The sequence below is a fragment of the Dryobates pubescens genome, chromosome 11 (genome assembly GCF_014839835.1).
Source record: "Dryobates pubescens isolate bDryPub1 chromosome 11, bDryPub1.pri, whole genome shotgun sequence".
Classification (NCBI taxonomy): Eukaryota; Metazoa; Chordata; class Aves; order Piciformes; family Picidae; genus Dryobates; species Dryobates pubescens.
This window is the reverse complement of record NC_071622.1, coordinates 7,698,174-7,717,139: the sequence shown is the minus strand read 5'-3', so window position 1 is coordinate 7,717,139 and position 18,966 is coordinate 7,698,174. Positions and strand designations below refer to the sequence as shown.

General features: G+C 40.8%; 1 protein-coding gene across 2 annotated transcripts in view; it reads right to left on the bottom strand.

The window, feature by feature from the left end:
- The window catches only part of EIF2B3 (eukaryotic translation initiation factor 2B subunit gamma), a 108,067-nt gene that overhangs the window by 84,651 nt on the left and 4,450 nt on the right, over positions 1–18,966 (bottom strand). For both annotated transcript variants that reach the window (XR_008462444.1, XM_009901965.2), the window contains exon 3: positions 2,426–2,585. Coding sequence is in view for 1 of the 2 variants with exons in the window: in XM_009901965.2 (XP_009900267.2) it covers positions 2,426–2,585 (160 nt within the window). In the remaining variant the exon portion in view is untranslated. The remainder of the gene's footprint in view (positions 1–2,425; positions 2,586–18,966) is intronic.

The following is an 18,966-nucleotide window of genomic DNA, read 5'->3' as shown; positions in this document are numbered from 1 at the left end:
CTGCCTGAAGGGTGGTTGTAGACAGGAGGGGGTTGGTCTCTTCTCCCAGACAACCAGCACTAGAATGAGAGGACACAGTCTCAAGCTGGGCCAGGGGAAGTTTAGGCTCAAGGTGAGGAGAAAGTTCCTCACTGAGAGAATTGTTAGCCATTGGAATGTGCTGCCCAGGGAGGTGGTGGAATCACCGTCCCTGGAGGTGTTCAAGAGGGGATTGGATGTGGCACTTGGTCCCATGGTTTAGTCATGGGGTCTTGGGTGACAGGTTGGGCTTGATGATCTTTGAGGTCTTTTCCAACCTTGTTGATTCTATGACTCTATGCTACAAATGAACCACAGAAGCCACAAGGCTCCACAGCCATGCTCCAATGACTGCTCCAGAGAAAAAAGTTTGATTTGTTTTTTGGAGGCTGTTTTTTGCAAGGAAACAAAGCTCATAAGCTCACAGGGATGAGGGAAAAGAAAAGCATAAAACTGAGGGTTCTGGAAGACAAGCTATAAAGGAGAGAAAGCAGTCCTTGAAAACTGGTGGAAATTGGGACTGTCTGTGAAAGAGTGCTGAACCACAGAGACAGGAATCAAAGAGAAGAAAAAAGATGTCTATGGGCAGATAAATGAAGCAGGCTGAGACGAGAAGTCAGAAATGGAACAGGGGATGGGACTGGTAGTGAAAGAGTAGAGTAATGTATGAGAAAAAGAAGCTGGAATCTTGTCAAGGATCTCTGAAGGAGACTAAGCAAAGACAGCAAGAATGGAGGCTGGTGGTGGCAAGAAGCCAGCATAGGAAAAAAGATAGGAATGAGTTAGGATGATGAGAGCAATAGGTTGTATTCAGTCAAGTAGGAATAATGGCAGGAGGGTCTGGTACTCCCTAAATTGTACTGCCCCTCTCCAGAACCTGAAGAACCACCCAAAAATCCCCATTTAGGCAATCCTCTGCTTCTAGCAAGTGACTGAAAAACATCAGGCAGGGTTCATGTCTCATCCGAGGCAGTCCATAGAAAAAAATTTACAACAGCTCGAGTGGAGTAGTTTTGAGTGAGAGACCTTAGCATCCAGCTCCACAGAAAAATACTGTGGATGTCAAAACACTCCCACAGAATGGAATTCTAATGTTTTCAAGTTTGGTCTTCCACAGATCTGAGAAATCATATACAAATTTTAACAAGTCATGCAGGAAGAGTTATGCTACAAAGTCAAGCACACAGACATTAAAAAACAAGCAAATGAAGAATGCATGTGCAACCTGATGTGTTTACATTTGCAAAGACTCTTTGGATGATCTTGTTTATCTTTACAGACCTCACCCCCACTCTGTGTACTCAGAGCTCACATACTGGGCTGCTCTATGATGTTCCACCACAGACATTAGTTTATAACTCCTGAATGCTCAATGTGGCTGTCATAGTGCTCTTGACAATGTTTTATGTGCCATTATCACTTAGATTGCCTTTTGAAAAACAGAATGGCTTAGAGCTGTTTAAGAGTCCAAGTCCTAAATGTTTTCATCCCTACTAACCTTGCACTTTGCTCCAGAAAAATCTTTTAATGCAGAGTTTAAGCAGTTTTCTTTTAAAAAAAAAAAATATCTGTTTCCTCCACTTTCAGACACACATGTAGTCCAACTGCTGGCTTGCATTTCACTCCTCTCTCAAACAGTTAGATTCTAAACTTTCTTATTTGTATTACTGTAATGCCTCTGAGCTTTAATCACAGACCAGGACCCACTGGCATTAATGAAGCCTCAGCAATTTAACAGATATCATTAAAAGAAGATGAGAAGTATGGTATGGGAACAACTGTATGGTATTTAGTACTTTTAGCATTTAAGTAAAGGGGGATAACAGCCCTGCCCTGCCTTACAGCAGTGTTGTGAGAACAGATCCATTAAAGATTACAAGGCACTAACTAAGATATTATGGTAAGAGGGACAAGATAAGCATCTAACCAAGTCCTTTAAATCAGTGGGAGTTTTGCCTAGCAAAAGGCTTCTGGATGTGAGCTCAGAAGAGTAATTCTGTACATACCATGAGAGGGGAGAATTTCTAGAAGCATTTCTAACCCACCCAACGTTGGTCCCTTACAGTCAGTCAATGGTAAAAGTTCCCAGTTATAATCAGGCTGACGCTTGGTGCTCTTGGAAAACCTAACGGTTTTAATGTTCATATGTAACAAAAATTTAGGGTTTGATCCAAAACTCACTGAAGTCACCTGGAGCTTTTACCTTAACTCTTGTGAGCTTTGGATCAGAGCCTGCAAGATTACATGAGTTTTATACTTAATTCTGAGCTGGAAAAAAAACAAGTCACACCCCCGCCAAGGAATCTTCTTTATTTCTTTTGCTCTATGACATGATAACCACTGTTATGTATTATGTGTTTAGCTATCATTTATTAACAAACAAATGGATGTATTTCTGTCTACATACCTGGCTTTTTTTTCCCTTTCTGTCCTGGCACTGCTTCTGTGGGTTCATGGGTTTTCTTCATCAGCATTGAGAGAGTAGCATCATGCGTCCGGAAGAGATCCACAACTTGATATAAATCAACATCTGTGATCAGATCGCAGCTCAGCACCAAGACATCAGTCTGTCAAAGAGAGGGGGAAAAAAACAACACACCAAAACCAACCAATGAAACCCTTCAGAGATACAAATGACCACATATGGGTTATCATTTGAAGAATCAACAATAAATGTACTGGTACCTTTTTTTTCTTTTATTTCTTTTACCTTTTTTTTCTTTTTCACACTTAAAAGTCCCACAAGGTCTGACAGACTCTGCCAAAAATAGTTACTGTTCCTCACCAGTTCACTTTTCTTGAGCCCTTTGTTCCTGAATTAATTATTTCATTAATGCTTATTCAATTCTGGACCATAAATAGTATGTGACCATCCAACTGCCATCATCTGCTCCTAAGGGAAGGAACCAGGACACTGAAGCTGTGGCTTTCAAGATGGCCATGAAATCCTGCAGTATTTACAACTGCTACTTTGAGTTGCATAATGATGTAGGAAAGAAATCTTTCTGAAGAAGCCTTTTTTAGCTGACTTTGCAGCTGGCTACAAACCACTGGAAAAGATATTTAAACTATGTTATTTTATTGGGGGGGGGAAAAAACCCCAAAGACTATCTAGGATGTGATTTACTCAGTAATTGTACTGCCAGGGTGGGCTCAGTTTAGAAATACAAAATACATTTCCTAAACCCAGCAATATTCCCCATATATATATATATATATATATAAAAATAAAAGGAAGTTAGGTCCTATTTAATCACAGGCTTGTATTTAATTTTGATCTCAAAGGATTCCAAAATGCCTCACAAAGTATTTAAGAGCACTGCTGTATATATCACAGAAACTTTGCCCCATATTGAGCAAGACACAGCAGCTTCATTAACCATTCACACTATCAACATATTCTGGCTGAAAACTCTTACTGAGCAACAATTTTCTGTATTTCAGATGGGTTGGGGAGTATCCTGCCAAAAATCAGCAATTATCTTCATTTAAACTAATCCTAACATAATATTTGTGCAGCAGGGCCTACAGAAAAGCACTAAGTTTCCGCTTTAGTTTTAGTTAATGATCAAGCCTCTAAATGCATCTGAAGAAGGTAGTGTTTCTTTCTTGACATTCACCATTTTCACTTTCTGTGCTACCACTTACCACACTAAGCCTCCTTGCAGAGTGGGGCATGGCATCCTAGTTTTATCCTTTAAAAAGACATTATTTAATAAGAAGGGCACTAGAAAACATTTGGCAGAGCTCGTGGAGGACCAGCAATTCTACTTTTCGTTCTGAAAACTCCCTGGGTTCAAAGCAAACTAGTTCAGCACTGACCTTTTATCACAGAAAGGTTTATTTCAGAGATGTTTGTATTGCAGACTTTATTTAATTCTACAAGATTCCTCATTGTAGGTGAGACTGAGGTCTGGTATTTACATTATTTGACAGGTTCTCCTACAAGTGCTAGGCAGTTTCATGTGTTTACCAATAAGTCATTGGAATTCATCGCGTCACAAACTCTTAAAGCTGCTGATTTGGCATGCTGCGTAAAAGGTCAAGCTCTTCAATTTTCATCTGATTTCTCCCCACTTTACTGAGAAACACCTGGCTGCTTTACAGGAAGGAACAATGTGCAGGTTGAGAGTTTCACACATTCAAAACCCTACCTGCAGTGCCCCTTTTAACCTATTTTCAAAATGTGTATTTTATATTATGGTTTTGCCCAGGAGAAGTGTTTTAATTATCACTTCTCTAAAACAAACAACATTCAAACACTGGGAAAAAACACCCAACCCAAACCACTAAAGCAAGCTGCCCAACACTCTGGAGCAGTCCTGCTCCAACATTCCAGCGTGTACAAAGAAAGTCGGGGGGCGGGGAGGGAGAAATCAGCTTAGTATGGAAGTAAATCTCCCACTTCATAGCTGCAAATAGTGAAGAAACACAAACTAAATAGCCTGGAAAATCCTGCAAAATGCTCAGATATTCTGTTTTGACAAGAGCAGAAATGAGTTACAATATTTGCAGAGAAGGCCAAAAGGTATCCAAGACCCATATAAATAGACCTGTGCTGTTCAAACTCAGTTTGTAGGAGAGATCACCCGCTTCAAGTCTAAATGCACTCACTCCAGTGGTGAAAGCAAGAAGTAAAGAGAGACAAAGAGACACACCAATAGAGTCATCCTTAGGAACAAGCAGCTGGACTTGAAAAACAAACCTTGCAATTATTTCACGTTTTACTAAATGCTTTAATCCGTCACTGCAGCAAAAACCCAACCAGCGTTTCACAGTTGTGAACAGGCTCTTGGGTTTTTTCCCCCTCACTATAGGACAAGCTTTTTGCAAAAACTGAATGCAAGACCCCCGAGGAGCATACGGGAACAGAACCACCAAATGTCTGGTTGCCATCTGTTCTACCCATTTACTCTCCCAATATGTAAATAAACGTCAGTGAGCGCAGGGACCAGTGAAACACACAGTTGCTCTGTGAAGCCCACATTTCTGCCTCTCCTCCTGATGAGCAGAGCAGTGGCCTCAGAAGCACGCTGAGAATACACCATGAAAGGCTCTTTTGGGACCTGACAACCTCCCCTTTGAAACACCACCCCTCTCATAAATAAAGCCCTCACTGTCTAATGGATGCACTTTTTTTCCAGTGTACAACTCCTGAACGAATAAACTAATGGCTGAATGAAAAAATAAACTATCCTAGAACCCTAGCAGAAGTGCGTGTTTTTCTTTACATTTTTTTTAGGGTGGGTGTAGAAGAAAGAAAATAAATGGCAGAGCTTGTGGGTTTTTACATATATACATGCCAAATAAATACAGTGCAACCTTTCCCAATGAGCCACTGATACAAAGAGAAGTACGCCCTTACTCCGTGCACTAGCGCTAACAAAGGGTATGTGAACATACTTGACTTCATGAATTATGCAAACACCTAAGTACACACACACACACATCCCTTAATGAAATACATGTAACAATGATTACATCAACCCCAAACTATTATACAAACAGATGATAAGAATCAACATGAGCTGATTAAAAAAAAAACCAAACCAGCAAGCACACACCCCAAGCAGAACTACTGCAAAGACAGACAAACGCCTGCACAAATGCGCCCTCAACATCCACTGCAGCCACGGGAAGGACAAAGCGAGGGTCATAACTCAAAGAGGACCATCTCATGGTATGAAACACATGCTTGGAATTTCTGGCATTTTCCTGTTCTGCCAAACTTGATATGTGCTATTTTGTTTACCACTTTTATAACACAGAGGAGCCTTCATCACAGAGCAGGGCTCTACCACAGAAGCTGCTGTACAGACCAGGTGAAAATACCGTCAAGCAATTAAAAGAGAATAGCAAACGACCTTGGGTTGGGGAACACAAGAAAACATTGAGGCACTACTCAGGTAGAGGGACAGTAGTCCTGGCCCGCTGAGAGCACAGATCACTTTTTTGTGAGCATCACAAGAGCCATAAAAAAGACAAGGAGATGATGACACTTCTTGGAAGAGTCACTTTGGCCGCAGTAATCTCATTTAACTTCAGGTTTGCAATTTATGCACTTGAGTTCAGACTTTAGATTTGGCTGTTGATCAGTGGGGGAAAATTGAGGTCCTGCAGAAATCACCCTACCCCTGATCTGACTTTCAAGGAGATGTTTCTCTGCCCCTGTTGACCATGGATGGAACCTGGGGCTTCTAGTCTAGCCACAGTTGAACACAAAGTGTGCTGTCAAGTACAGGAACACAGCACTTACAGCCCCCAAATCTCCACTCTCCCTTTCTAACACCAGCTGACAGTACTTCACCATCAGACCTTTGCAACCTGTGAAATGCTCAGCTATTATGAGGTAACGTACATACTCAAGCTGGTTAAACACAACACTACAACATAAAACATCAAGAGATTTATACAACACAGAGGAAACAAAGTAAAGGGGAGGGGAAAAAGAAAAAAATCAAACCCAACATGTCAACAATTATATTAAATCCAGCACAATATATGGAAAATCTGCACAAAAACAAGAGCAAAAAGTAGAATGTTTCAAGAACTCTGTTCAAGACAGCCAATTTAAAAATAGAAAACATGTTTTCAATGGAACTAATTCATACCACAGATCAAAAGATGGATGCAATTATATGGTGTAATATACCAGCATAAATAAAAAGTTTTTGGACTTTCTCACACCCTGCACACAAAGGCAATGCTAAAAACTCTTTTATATTCAGCAATAATTGCTGGATCCCTTCTGTTCAAACAGGAGATATCAAGGTTACCACAGATAGCTGGCAGCAAATGCTAATTTTTAGTGGTATTCACTATGCTTTTTCTATCAAGTATAGACAAGGGCAGGACCTCGTAGCCTAAACTGCTGATGGCCTCAAAAACTGCAGACTACAAAATGAGAAAACATGTGTTGCAAGGAAATCTCTAATTTGAACAAAATCAGCCTCAAGAGAAAGAGGAAAACAAATGTCAGATTGCATTATAAACAGAAAGTAGCGAAATATCCACCAGCAGTACAAACAGCTCTTAACAGAACAGACAAAACACTGAAGCTAAATGCTAGAAGTTTCCAATTGCAAAAAAAAAAGAAAAACCCACCCCAAAAAAAAAATAAATCCAGAGATTAGGTAGAGCCTTCCTACACTCAGCCTAAGTTAAAACATACACAAATAGAGAACTTTGCATTGCTTCCTTCAGTGTCACCACGCAACAGGGAAAAGAGGAACAACTTATAATTACTGCTGGAGTTAAGACAGAGTTTTATACACAATAGCCTGGAACTTCACCCACATGTTGCATTAACAGTGGGGTTTGTGTGCAATGCTTTTATTATTCTAAAGAGTGGAAAGGGAAAGAACAGTTTGTCTGTGGGCAAGCTTTTTGATTGCTTGTTAGCATGCTCCAGGCAAACCCGAAGATACCTCCTAGCAACTGCATTAGTCACCACTCTTCAGATCAGAAACCTACATCCAAGGCTTTAGAGAATCCCTTTTTATCTCAATCTCCATTAAGAGTCCTCCAATTTCCACACCTGTGACCTCTTTGAAGCTCTGTGGCTGCTGCTGTAACTGGAGCAGGGAACCTCGTTTATTTTTTGATGTCTGTGGAATCTTGTTAGCTACCAACTGAAATGGCTGCCTTTGGCTGGGAATTCCCACTCTGCTTTTGTAATGTCCTCCCATAGCAAGATTCTGAAGGAAATAATGATTTAGTACTTTGTTAGCAGATGTGAAGCATTTACCTACTGTGCCCTCACCCTGCAGCAGGAGTTTGCTGTAGAGCACCATTTTCACAGCTCTTCCAAGGATGGAGGGCAGGGGGAGGCAAAGGATGTCCCTCAATCTGAAACCCAGCAGCAACCTCCCCTCAGTAAATGATGGAAAAAAGCTTTTCTTCTTTTTTTTTCAATTGAGTGTGTAATATGAAAGTGGCTTCTTTCCTTCCTTTTTCTTTTTAATAAAACAAGTCTAATGTGGGAGCCAAGGGAGTCTCTTCCAATTTCTTGGATGGCCCTGAATTCATCAGGTGAGGATATCTTAAGGCAATGTGAATGTCTTCAACATACGTAACTTGTCAGCATCACTGTTTATCTTCTCAAAGAAAGCTGGAAGGAAGAAAGATGCCAGAAGCTGGGGAGGAGACTTAACCCTGGTCCCATCATATGGCTCATCCTATGTGTTGTATCAGATGGGATCACACAATGAAAACACCATTTTAGGTTATCTTTGTATCTCCAGAGCTACCATCCAAAATCAATATATTTTAATTTACATACATATAAGCTAGGAACAGGGAAGATATTCAAGCCTAGAAGGCATCCTGTCTCCTCCCAGGAGGAAGTCTCATTACCTATTGCTCAAACTGTCACGTGGGGTGGAAAAGGATAATTTACAGTTATCAGCAACCAAAAGCAGAAGTTTAGAGATGAACACAAGTTCACAAAGCTTATTAAGACTGTTTTCAAAGCAGGATATTACTGTTATGACACTTACTGAACTGTAAACTTCTGGGCTGGAACATAAGCTTTGCAATTCACCTTTTCCTCTGGCTCTAACAATTTTGTCCTACTTACACAACACTCCAGAAATAATTTTCTGAGCTTCCTCCTCCAACCACATCACCCTTCTTGACTGCTTCCATTTTCTGTCACATCAAGCACAAGTTGTTTAACCTCCTTTTAACAGCCTATCCCTTCCACTTGCCATGCACTTACCAAACTTGCTTCTGTCTTACATCAGTCCAGGATGCCAGCTCCATTACCTACTTATATCTTCTAAAGGGCAAAGTTTTAAGCTCTGATGGCTCTTTTTTTGTTTTTCTTCTTCTTTTTTTTCTTTGCAAATAAACCAAACCTGCTATCCTTACACTTAGAGGAAACCAAGGCTATCAGCATGCTGGGGCACCAGACTGAGACACTGACACACACTATCCTATTTCACTAGACGCTCTCATTTGTGTGAAGTTAGGAGTCACCTCCTGGGTTTACACCCAGATCCAAAGCATGCTACAGAGGAGCCTGTTTTTCCTGCATCTACAAAGCACACACCATCACTCATCACAAGAGCCATGCCTGCTACAGCACAGGGGAGCACCCTATAAACCATGCCCTGAATTCACCAGTTCTCAGAGGGTGAGCCTGGCAAGACAAATTCTCCCCTGGTTCAACCCAGCACAAACAGATCTCTTCTTCACAGGCAGGAGAATTCCAGCAATAAATAGCACTCTCCTGGTCACTTCTGTTCCTGGAAGGTGGGTTTTCAAGACTACCTGGAAGGCAGCACTACCAGACCTGCTGCACAGCTGATCTTGGACTCTACCTCAAATGAACAGAATGGAGAAAGCTGCAGTCAGGTTCCAATCTCAATAGCAGTGGTGCAGCAGGCTTGCTGCCAAAGCCCAGAGCTCAAGCCCGGGCTTAACACTTAATGTAAGCAGAGCCTTAGGCAGTCAGGTGCTGTAGTCATACAAACAATAATAATAAAAAGTAGTCCTAATGGAGCTCAACTGGCTCAACTTATTGAAGGGAAAGAAGGCCTTTACCCACAGCCCACCATTACCTAAACAGCAGATCTGTCAGCAACACAACAAAAAGCAGGCATGACTGGATTCAGTGGCTAGAAATCAATGTTCAGCACTGTAATAAAAGGCCAAGTGGTTTAAGAGGGAGAATAAGTATAATCTGGAATAAAATACCAAAGGATACAATAGATTCTTCATCTACTAAAACATAAGAATAATGCCTTGCTACCTTTCAGAAACACATTCACTGAGATTCAATTTCATCCACAAGTTCCAACTCCAAGAGAAAACCTAAGCACCCCCAGCCCCTGCACAGCACAGGCTCTGTGAAGCAGAACTGGATGGCATCACTACTTTGTGCTACCTGCACCGGCTCAAGTGTCCACTTAACATGAAACCTGACTGGCTTTGTTCAAATGTCTGGGTTTTTTCCTGCAAAAACTAATCATGCCCTGTTAAATATAAGTACTGTTTTAAACCATAGATTCCTGTACACAATACTACTTTCTCCTCTAGCACCTCTCCAATTTTTCCAGTGATATTTGCGTTGCAGTAGCTGTTGTCTTAAGAAAAATGTTATGAAAATGTCAAGACCTCCACTGCTTTTTCCAGCACTTAGTCACATTCAGAACTTTGACCATCTTCCCAAAAGAGCTAGCAGAACTCACACAATGGAAGAATGCCTAAATTTGCTTCAAGAAAATCTGGGTACAGAATTGCTTTCCCCTTTTCAGCACAGAATCAAGGAAAAACCTAGATAACCTGCGTGAGGTTTTGAGTTAACACAACATGACAAAAATCACAAAAACTAAATTCCAATCATCCCAGAAGTCCACTGACCTTCATCATGGCCTTCACCAAATTAAAGAGTGATAGAAAACTGGTGCTAAGCAAAGTGACAACCTCTGGGATAGCCCGTGCTGATCACACCACCACCTTCCTAATATCAATGCCACAATGCTGTCCCAGGCTGCAAAAAGACACAGGGAAAAACTCTATCCAGCACAGTAACTCCACAGCTTGGCATGTACTCCCTCCCACACTCTCCAATAACCGGAGCTATGGATGTAGATTAACACACAGGATCATGGCTGAGCTAAACAATTCCATTTTCACCTTGAAGGGACAAATACTCACTAAGGAATATCACCTGTGACAGCTGTACAGCCCACAACTGACATGAAAAGGGCCAACTCCTCTAAGGGAAGAGCCTGTCAAGATCCAAACACGGGGAAAACCACACAAGTAGAAACCATGCAGGCCAGAAACAAAATAGAAAGGTTGTGGACAGCAAGAAGGGAATGTTACTCCAGGAAAATATAATTGCCTGTGAATGCCTTCTTGGAAGTACCACCCTCCCTGAAGCCAAGGAGGCCTTGAGTCTCATGGGGAAACACCAAAGAAATTGGAAACTACAAGCAGAAAGTTGTTAAACATCCGATCAGATGGCGACTTAAATAAGGGCATCACTGAGGAAGAGCAGAACTCCTCCTGATCTCTGGAGCCCAGGCTGGCACAGATATCACTGATACCTTCCTACTGTCCTTCATTTCCTCACTCAAGCATGAGTGACAGTTATGTCTTCAAGGCTCGTTCACGGCACAGAGGGCTTTGCCCTCTCCACTGAGAGCACTAGGGGAAGATGGCAGCTGGGGGCCACTGATGCTTTCCCCCCCCACACACTCCTAAAATCTTACTCTCAATTTGGAAATAAAATAACATGAACAAATTCATTTCACAGAGACTTTTCCTTTCTTTGAAAAAATCATCAGAGACCAACTTCTGAAAACTATAAACTTGAATTTGACTTATTCATGTAAAAGGCTTCCTATGCATGAGAAAACGAGCTGGTAATAAAGGACACTGAACTCTTCTTTGCTGTCATATGTTCAAGAAAGTGCTGTTAAAAATAAAATGTGCACTTTTTTTCTTTCCTGAGATCACCTTTCCTAAAGCTGAATTTTCCTTCAGTATATAGCACAGGAAGTTATTTACTCAAGAAGACTGTATAGACTTTAAAGAGGGAAAAAATGAAAGATGATGTACAAAAATAAACACTAACTTCTATTTACTTCCCTTAAAAAAAATTCAACACTAGGAGCAGCTCCTAAAGACTGGAAAGTATTTTTACCAGGATGCTATTTCAGCTACATACATGTGCAAAGAGCTTACTGTGTCTGCAACCAGAATAGGTTGAATTTGTGCAATTCATCAGAAACCACACAGAGTCTAAATGCAAACATATACTGTAATACAGAAGAAATGCTTACAACTTCGACACGGAAACAAGAGGTATTGGTTAACATAATGAGCACAGGCCTCGAGTTGCCAGGAGCATGAAAAGGATAAAGACATGCAGTGGGAGATGCAACAATTAAAACTGACAAGCATCTCAGGTCTGTCAATGACTCTTAGTGCAAAGCACCTAGGTTTTGCCTGCATGTATAATGGAAGGCATCCTCTTAAGCCTACAATGTGCAGAATAACAAATGCCCTAATAACCATTCTTGATCCTAACCTTCAGAGCTAATTGCCTCATTCAAGCTTTGGGTGTATTAGCCCTGATCCATAGTAAACCCTGGCAGCAAAATAATTAATTTAATTAGCTACATTCCTCTAAAGCTGAGTAACAAAAAACCCAAAAAAAAAAACCACCCACCAATAAAAATACCCCAACCAACAACTGTTGAATTCTCTAACTCTTACCCTGCCAGGAAAAATAAAGATCAGAGCAAAGTCCTGAACACATTCATCATGCACACAGTCAGGCAGCACTATATCATTCCCTGCAGCAACACTGCCAGCCGGAGCACCTGCCAGCAGAACTGCACAATCAGCTGTGCTTTGGGAATGGGACTTGGGCATGCAATCCATAATAAATTTTGCCTAGTGTGTCAGTGGTGGCAGCTTTGAAAGAGAGGTAGAGAAGGAAATGAGATGCTCTGTGAACTGCTATTTGATGCATCTGCTTTTCCTGGGGATCAGAATTAGAAAAAATCAGCAACTTTTATTTGCATTTTAGACACTCAAGTAAACAGCACTTTCTGGCAAGTCTGCTGGGGGGGTGGGAAAAAAAAAGGTGTTTTTTTTACTCTTTCAAAACAGATGAACAGAACATTTAGCTAAGTCTTGCTTATAGAGAGAGAGACCTTGTCTGTTAAAAAAAAAAAGAGTTTTATTTGTGCTATTTCCACCGACAGTACAAAAAAAAAATGTAACTATGTATTATGGAGGCTGAAGTTGTCCTTTCCACGCTCAACAAACTCTGCTCAGCTGTACCAAAAGGATTCAGATTCTGTCTTCCAGCCATTACAGCAAGCTTACTTACATCATGTGTTTGGAAAGGAGATTTTTCAATAGAGGAAGTGAAGCGCTTAGCCATGCCTTCCAAGACTCCACGGATCAGTGACCCTCAGCAGCATACAGACCACCACCGTGACATCACACTTTCCACAACATGGCTCCCAAAGATGCACACACCAAGAGAATCTGGAGTTTCAATCTTTGTTTATTTGTTCAGAGAATGTTGGTTTTTCTTCTTCTTTTTGGTAGCTTTTTAAGGTTTGTTTTGCTTTGCTCTTGAGGAGCTATATTACTTTCAAATCTTACTTTTGAAACCGAGAAAACCAGGTGGACCACCTGAGATGAAACATTTCACATGCAAGCACTCACCAGTGATAGCAGCAGAAGACATGCTGACTAATGCACACCATATTAGTCAAGGCTTCCATTAACACAACTAAGGGCTCATCAAGGAAGGAAAATGTGAAACTGTTCCGTTGCTGTTACTCTGCTGGAAGACTACATTTTAATCACTGGCTGGAGTAGAGCTGAGTGACACAAGGGAGAGAAAAGCTTAACAGAAGGTGAAAATAATATAGACTCACTGAAGACAAATGCTTGATCCAGGCACACCCAATCCACCTCCTGCTTCAGCCTGAAACACAGATTCATGATTTAACCAGGTTTCTCAACCTGCTGCCTGGAGAGGCCCCAGCCTGGGAGGTGGTGCCAGACAGCAGCTGTGTGGGACGGTGAAGTTTGGCATAGGCACAAAATAGTCAAATATTACAGATGCCTAAATTTCAGAGGAACTAATTTATAAGCTACAGTGACACCCCTCACCATATTGTTGATGGGGGAGAAAAAAATAATCTGCAACCCGCAAAATGGTCTACAGCAGTTTGATGAATAGTACAAGCAGAAGGTCACAAAAACACAGTTCCCAAAGGGGTTCCCTGAGCTTGAGTTTAGCCTCCTGTCATTTCAGGTATGACATTACTTAGTTTATTGAAAAAAACAACAAAAGAAACCAACCAAACAAATAACCAAAACAAACCAAATCAACCAACCAACCACCAAAAAACCAACCAAGCAAAATCAACAAGAAGCCACAAGCCAACAAACAAGGAAAGCAAGGAAACAAACAACCCCCCCAAAAAAACTACCACCAACCTCCCCTAACTTGTCAGTCTAATATAAATACAGGGAATTTTTCTTCTGATTAATCCTGGAAGACTGTTTCACAATCCTATTCTGCTCTGATTAAAACCTTTCTGTAATTTTCAGCCTGTGTTTTCTCATAGGCTGAAAATTACACCAAATTATATTCTGCTCTGAGTCTCTTATCTCCTTTTCCAGCGCTTGTCCCACATTTGATGCATTTGAGCTCCATGACTGTGCAGATATCCAGGGGGGAAAAAATATCCTTCCAATTGCCTTTAGCAATGGTATTAATTTCTCATCTCTATCATAAAAAACCACTTTACCAAACACATTCTAGTCTTGCATTTTCTCTTCCCTCCTCCATCACAGTGGCTGATCACCATCACCCCATTTCAACAAGCACATTCTGAGACACTGCAATTTACTCTTGAGCTCTTAGCTCCTATCACAATTTCTTGTTACTAACCCCCAAAATCATGAGTTCTGTGTTAATAAGCAAACTCTTGACACAAGTTACTGTGCTACAACATGGCAGGTGACAGCACACGTTTTGCATACTGGGCCTGTGAATCACCCAAAGAAGGTCAGCTAAACTGCAAGAGGTGGCCTTCACGAATGGTAGAAGTCAAATAAATGAAGACATAAACCTGAAGAACTCCCAAAGCAGCACACTGGAGGGAGCAGCCTCACTTAAAAGCCTTGGTGGACATATCAGAAGACTTAAAAGCCTTGGTGGACGTATCAGAAGACTTTACACTGACTTGAAAAAACTGTGTCCACTAACCCCAGCTACAGTGGGAAAACCTCCCTAAGTGAGACAGGAGACTGCACTGCATAAAATTTCCAGAGACATCAAAAGAAGTTGACATTTTCAAAGGCAGCCTACTGCCCACAATTATGGGGAAAAAAAAGGCAACCAACAACAAACCCCCAAAATGACACCACTGAAATACGAGCTGCCTACGAATCAAAATCTGCATCATCTCCTACCACAGCACGCAGCAGACAGCACTTGCATCTCTTCTCATGCTAGAAAGTGTATCAGTGCTCAGCACTGAAACTGCCAAACAAAAGTGACTGACGAAGTGGAAAAGACACTTTGAGAAAGTAGAATCAGAAAGTGACAGGGGGGAAAAAAAAAATGTGATATGAGAAATGTGATTTCATGACAGAGAGACTTTGATTTGTATTCCATACCATTTAATAGATTTTTTTTTACACCTATTCTGATTTTTTTTTAGTTTTCTTTTTAATTCCAAGCACTCCCTGACAGGCCAAGAATATTCTCTGCTGCAAACAATAGATTAAGGCAACAGCAACATGGCTACAGCCAAAGGACAAGACTAAAACATGTGCCCTTCAAACAAAAGCATAGATTCTGCCCTAAGTGGCTCAGTCTGCTTTTATTAATGTCCATTGGATGAAGTGCTATTTACCTACCACAGACTTAAGAGAGAGAGAGGACTTTGTTATTTAACCTATAACTTTATAAAGTTCCAAAGTAATTTTTGACAATGATTCCTAAAACCAACCATGAACATGCAACAGTATTTTAAAGGTTTGACACAAAGACACTGGATTGAAGGAACTGTGCAAGAGTACTTCTTGAAGAGATTTGGAACCCAAGGACAGCACAGCTTGATTGAATGCTTGGCACAATCCATCAAAGTTGCTCGGTTTATCATAGCTCTTTGTTGTCTTCCAGAGATTTAATGAAAGGTTGTTTTCCACTGCTTTGCACAGCTTTTCAAATGCTGACAGGCACATAATCAAAGAAATCCATAGCAGAGCCTCTTTTTGTGTCCTGTAAGTCTCGCTGGACCTGTCTCACTTCTGCGCTGCAGGTAATGCAGTAACTCAGAAGTGCTGAACTAAGTAAATCACTTCAGAATTACTCTGAAATAACTGCATAGGTAAACAATGGAAAGAAAACTGAAGTCAGAAGGCATTTAAAAATAAATAAGTAAACCAAATGTTCCTGTCACAAACTTATTCAGCTACAGAAGCATACTGTCATCTTCCACAATACATTTAATTTGTATAACATGCTCTAGTCTGGAGTAAGGGAGCTCTCTTTACTCTTCATGACCAGAGAAGGTCATCAATCCAAACCCACAGGCATTGAAGGCTGGCTTTTTTCTCTGTTTAGGCTAGATCACGAGGTGAGAGAGATCTGCCTCACCAGCACAGACCATGAGGTGACAGAGACCTGTAAACATCCCGATGGTGGTAAAGCTGCATTTTCAACAAGAGCATTATTATGCCATCAACTGTGAGCCTACATATAGTTTATGTTCTACCATTTCCAGGCACTATATATGAGAAAAGAATGAACCCTTTGCAACTTCACTTTCATTTTCATATTTTGAAAAGCTGTTCATTATTGGCCCTGCAAAAGATAAGCAGAAAACTAGGAACTTTAAGAGCCAAAAGAATAAAACTGACAGTGATATTAAAAGTGTAACGATAAACAAAGACTAGGCATTAAAATTTTATATACATATATAAAAAACTATAAATATTTAAACTGCCACAAGGCACACAGACTGTACCAGCATCCTGAAACCAAGAGCACTCTAAGGAAATGTTGGGCTTGTCCACAGGAGAGCAATTAAAGAATCTCATCACTAGATGTCACAAAGTCCTTAAACAAATTGTTTTCATATCCCTGTATAAAGCAAAACATTGAATGAATAAATAAATACTTACTTTTTGCTTTCCACAACACCATTCTAAGTGATAGAATTAGTGCAAAGCATTGCTAAGTGTTTTATTACCCACTCAGTATGAACACAGGCAAAAAAATATTGAAATCCCTAGTTTCTACTTCATATGCTGCAAAATTATTATTTCACCTCATTAAGCCTCAGTTCTCAGTTGCAGAGTTGTGAAGACAAACTGATTAATAGTGTTAACTATTCAGACCCCAGAACTGAATGTTTAAATAAAATCAAACAAAACAACCCACAACACAAGTTAATGAAAGAACTACTGGTAAAGAACAGGCCAGACTCTGATACTCAGGCCTAGGAACCCAAAAAATGAACTTAAGGGACCAAGTTCTCTGTTGTTCATTATTTCTCAAGCAGCTGTCTTTAGGAATCATTAGTTTAACATAATATCCTTATTGTGTGAGGGATCCAAGAAAAGGATACATTCAGACTTGTAATGAACATAAACCCCCTAATGAAGCTCTGCCTTGTCAATCAGGTGCAGGGTGACACAGCCAAAAATAACAGGAAGAGTTCCAGTAGAGTAAAAACCACACACCCCTACTACATCAGATAGAAAAAGTCCTGTGCATGTAGAGTGGGTGAACAGCAAACGAAAACCTTGAACAGTCTTCCTTTGCTCTCATGAACTTCTCAACAACCAGGAAACAGTAAGACTGGTAGAGCCAGCTGCTTACTACTGTGAACCAAAACAGTCAGTCTTACCCACCTCCAAAAATGCCAGCACCAAAGAGCTATAAAGCAACAATGCAAACTACCTGAGCCCTTCCAGGCTTGGTACAGAGGCATTTTCATGCTACTACTGAATGCGATTCTGTAAGTCTCATCTTGACATTATTTAAAGTATCAAGCTTCTCTTACCAAGATGCCACACAACAAAAAGGGATGCAGCTACAGGCACAGCAAGCAGCAAGGCTGTGCAGGTGGAACTCCCCCAGTCAAATACTAGACAGGGCAGAAAATCATGAGATTTTATGCTTTAGAGTGGTCCAGCACTTACGCACATCTCAGAATTTGTGCTCAGCAGTTCTGCTACCCTTAGATGTATTTTGTGCTGTGTATCTATAATCTTGGCTTCACTCCTCATTGCTTGCATGAGCACACAAGCAAGCTGTCTATACTGCACCATGTTACCTTGTTTTCAACTGAGCATACTTGCTCTTCTGTCTGTGGGCAATTAACTCAATTTGTGACAACTATGTTTCAGCAACCAGTTTAAACTTCTCATCAAACTTCTGGCATGGGTTGCAAAAAGCCTGCCAGCAAACTATAGCCACAAGCAGCAGTTGTTTTCACCAGGGAAACTCATTCTTCAGCAAGCTCTCTTTCCTGCTACACTGCAGGCACAGCCAACATACAGCAGCTGTGTAGTTCTCTCACCTATATCACACGGGAGAGGGCATACCCTGTAAGAGGTGTACCAGAGGTATGTATTTACTAGAGGAATGACTCCAAAATACACAGTACAGCAAGCTGCTCAAGAACTTAGTACAGGCTTATTTTAAGTAAGAGACCACTTTGTTCTCCCTGGCCAAACGAGCAAGACATGGAGTAAAAAAGGGCCGAAGCAGTTGCTGCTGTTCATACACAGTGCCTGGATGAAGAAACGTCACCTGTTTTCCAGTACTATCTTACATCTTCTCTAAGCCTTTTTTTTCTGAGAACAAACAAACAAACAAACTCACTCAGAAGATCAACACTGTAGCCTCTGAAGACAGAGCCTATTTTCTTACCGCATACACTTTACTGTCATCTCTCAGGCCTCCCCCAGACCAAACTTGCCTGGATTACCAAAAAGGACACCCAGACAGACAGTATGATCACTGTGATCAGGCAATAAAACTGTAAGGTCAGGGTCACAATTTGTATTGCAGAGACACTCCCTTACTGCAGGCACATGCTCAAAAAGTACTGCCAAAATCAGTTGTGGCAGAGTCCAAATCTCCATGTCACTGAAACATTAACTTAAACCAATTTTGTTAATTTTGCTTTTAATTTTTGTATCTTGTCTTCATCCCCCAAATTACTCTAGTCTGTACATTAATCCCTTGCAGAATCTCTGCCAATGTGCCTCCTAAACTTCTGTGTTTGCCTGGAAAGTTTCATCTTGTCTCAATTGAAGTCTCTCTTGGGAATATATAGTCTGTCATACTGGAGTTTATGACCTTCCAAAAGAGCCTGAAGTGAAAAAGACATTTCAGGACTTAAATGTTTCACTAAATGTTCTGTTTCAACCTTTATTTAA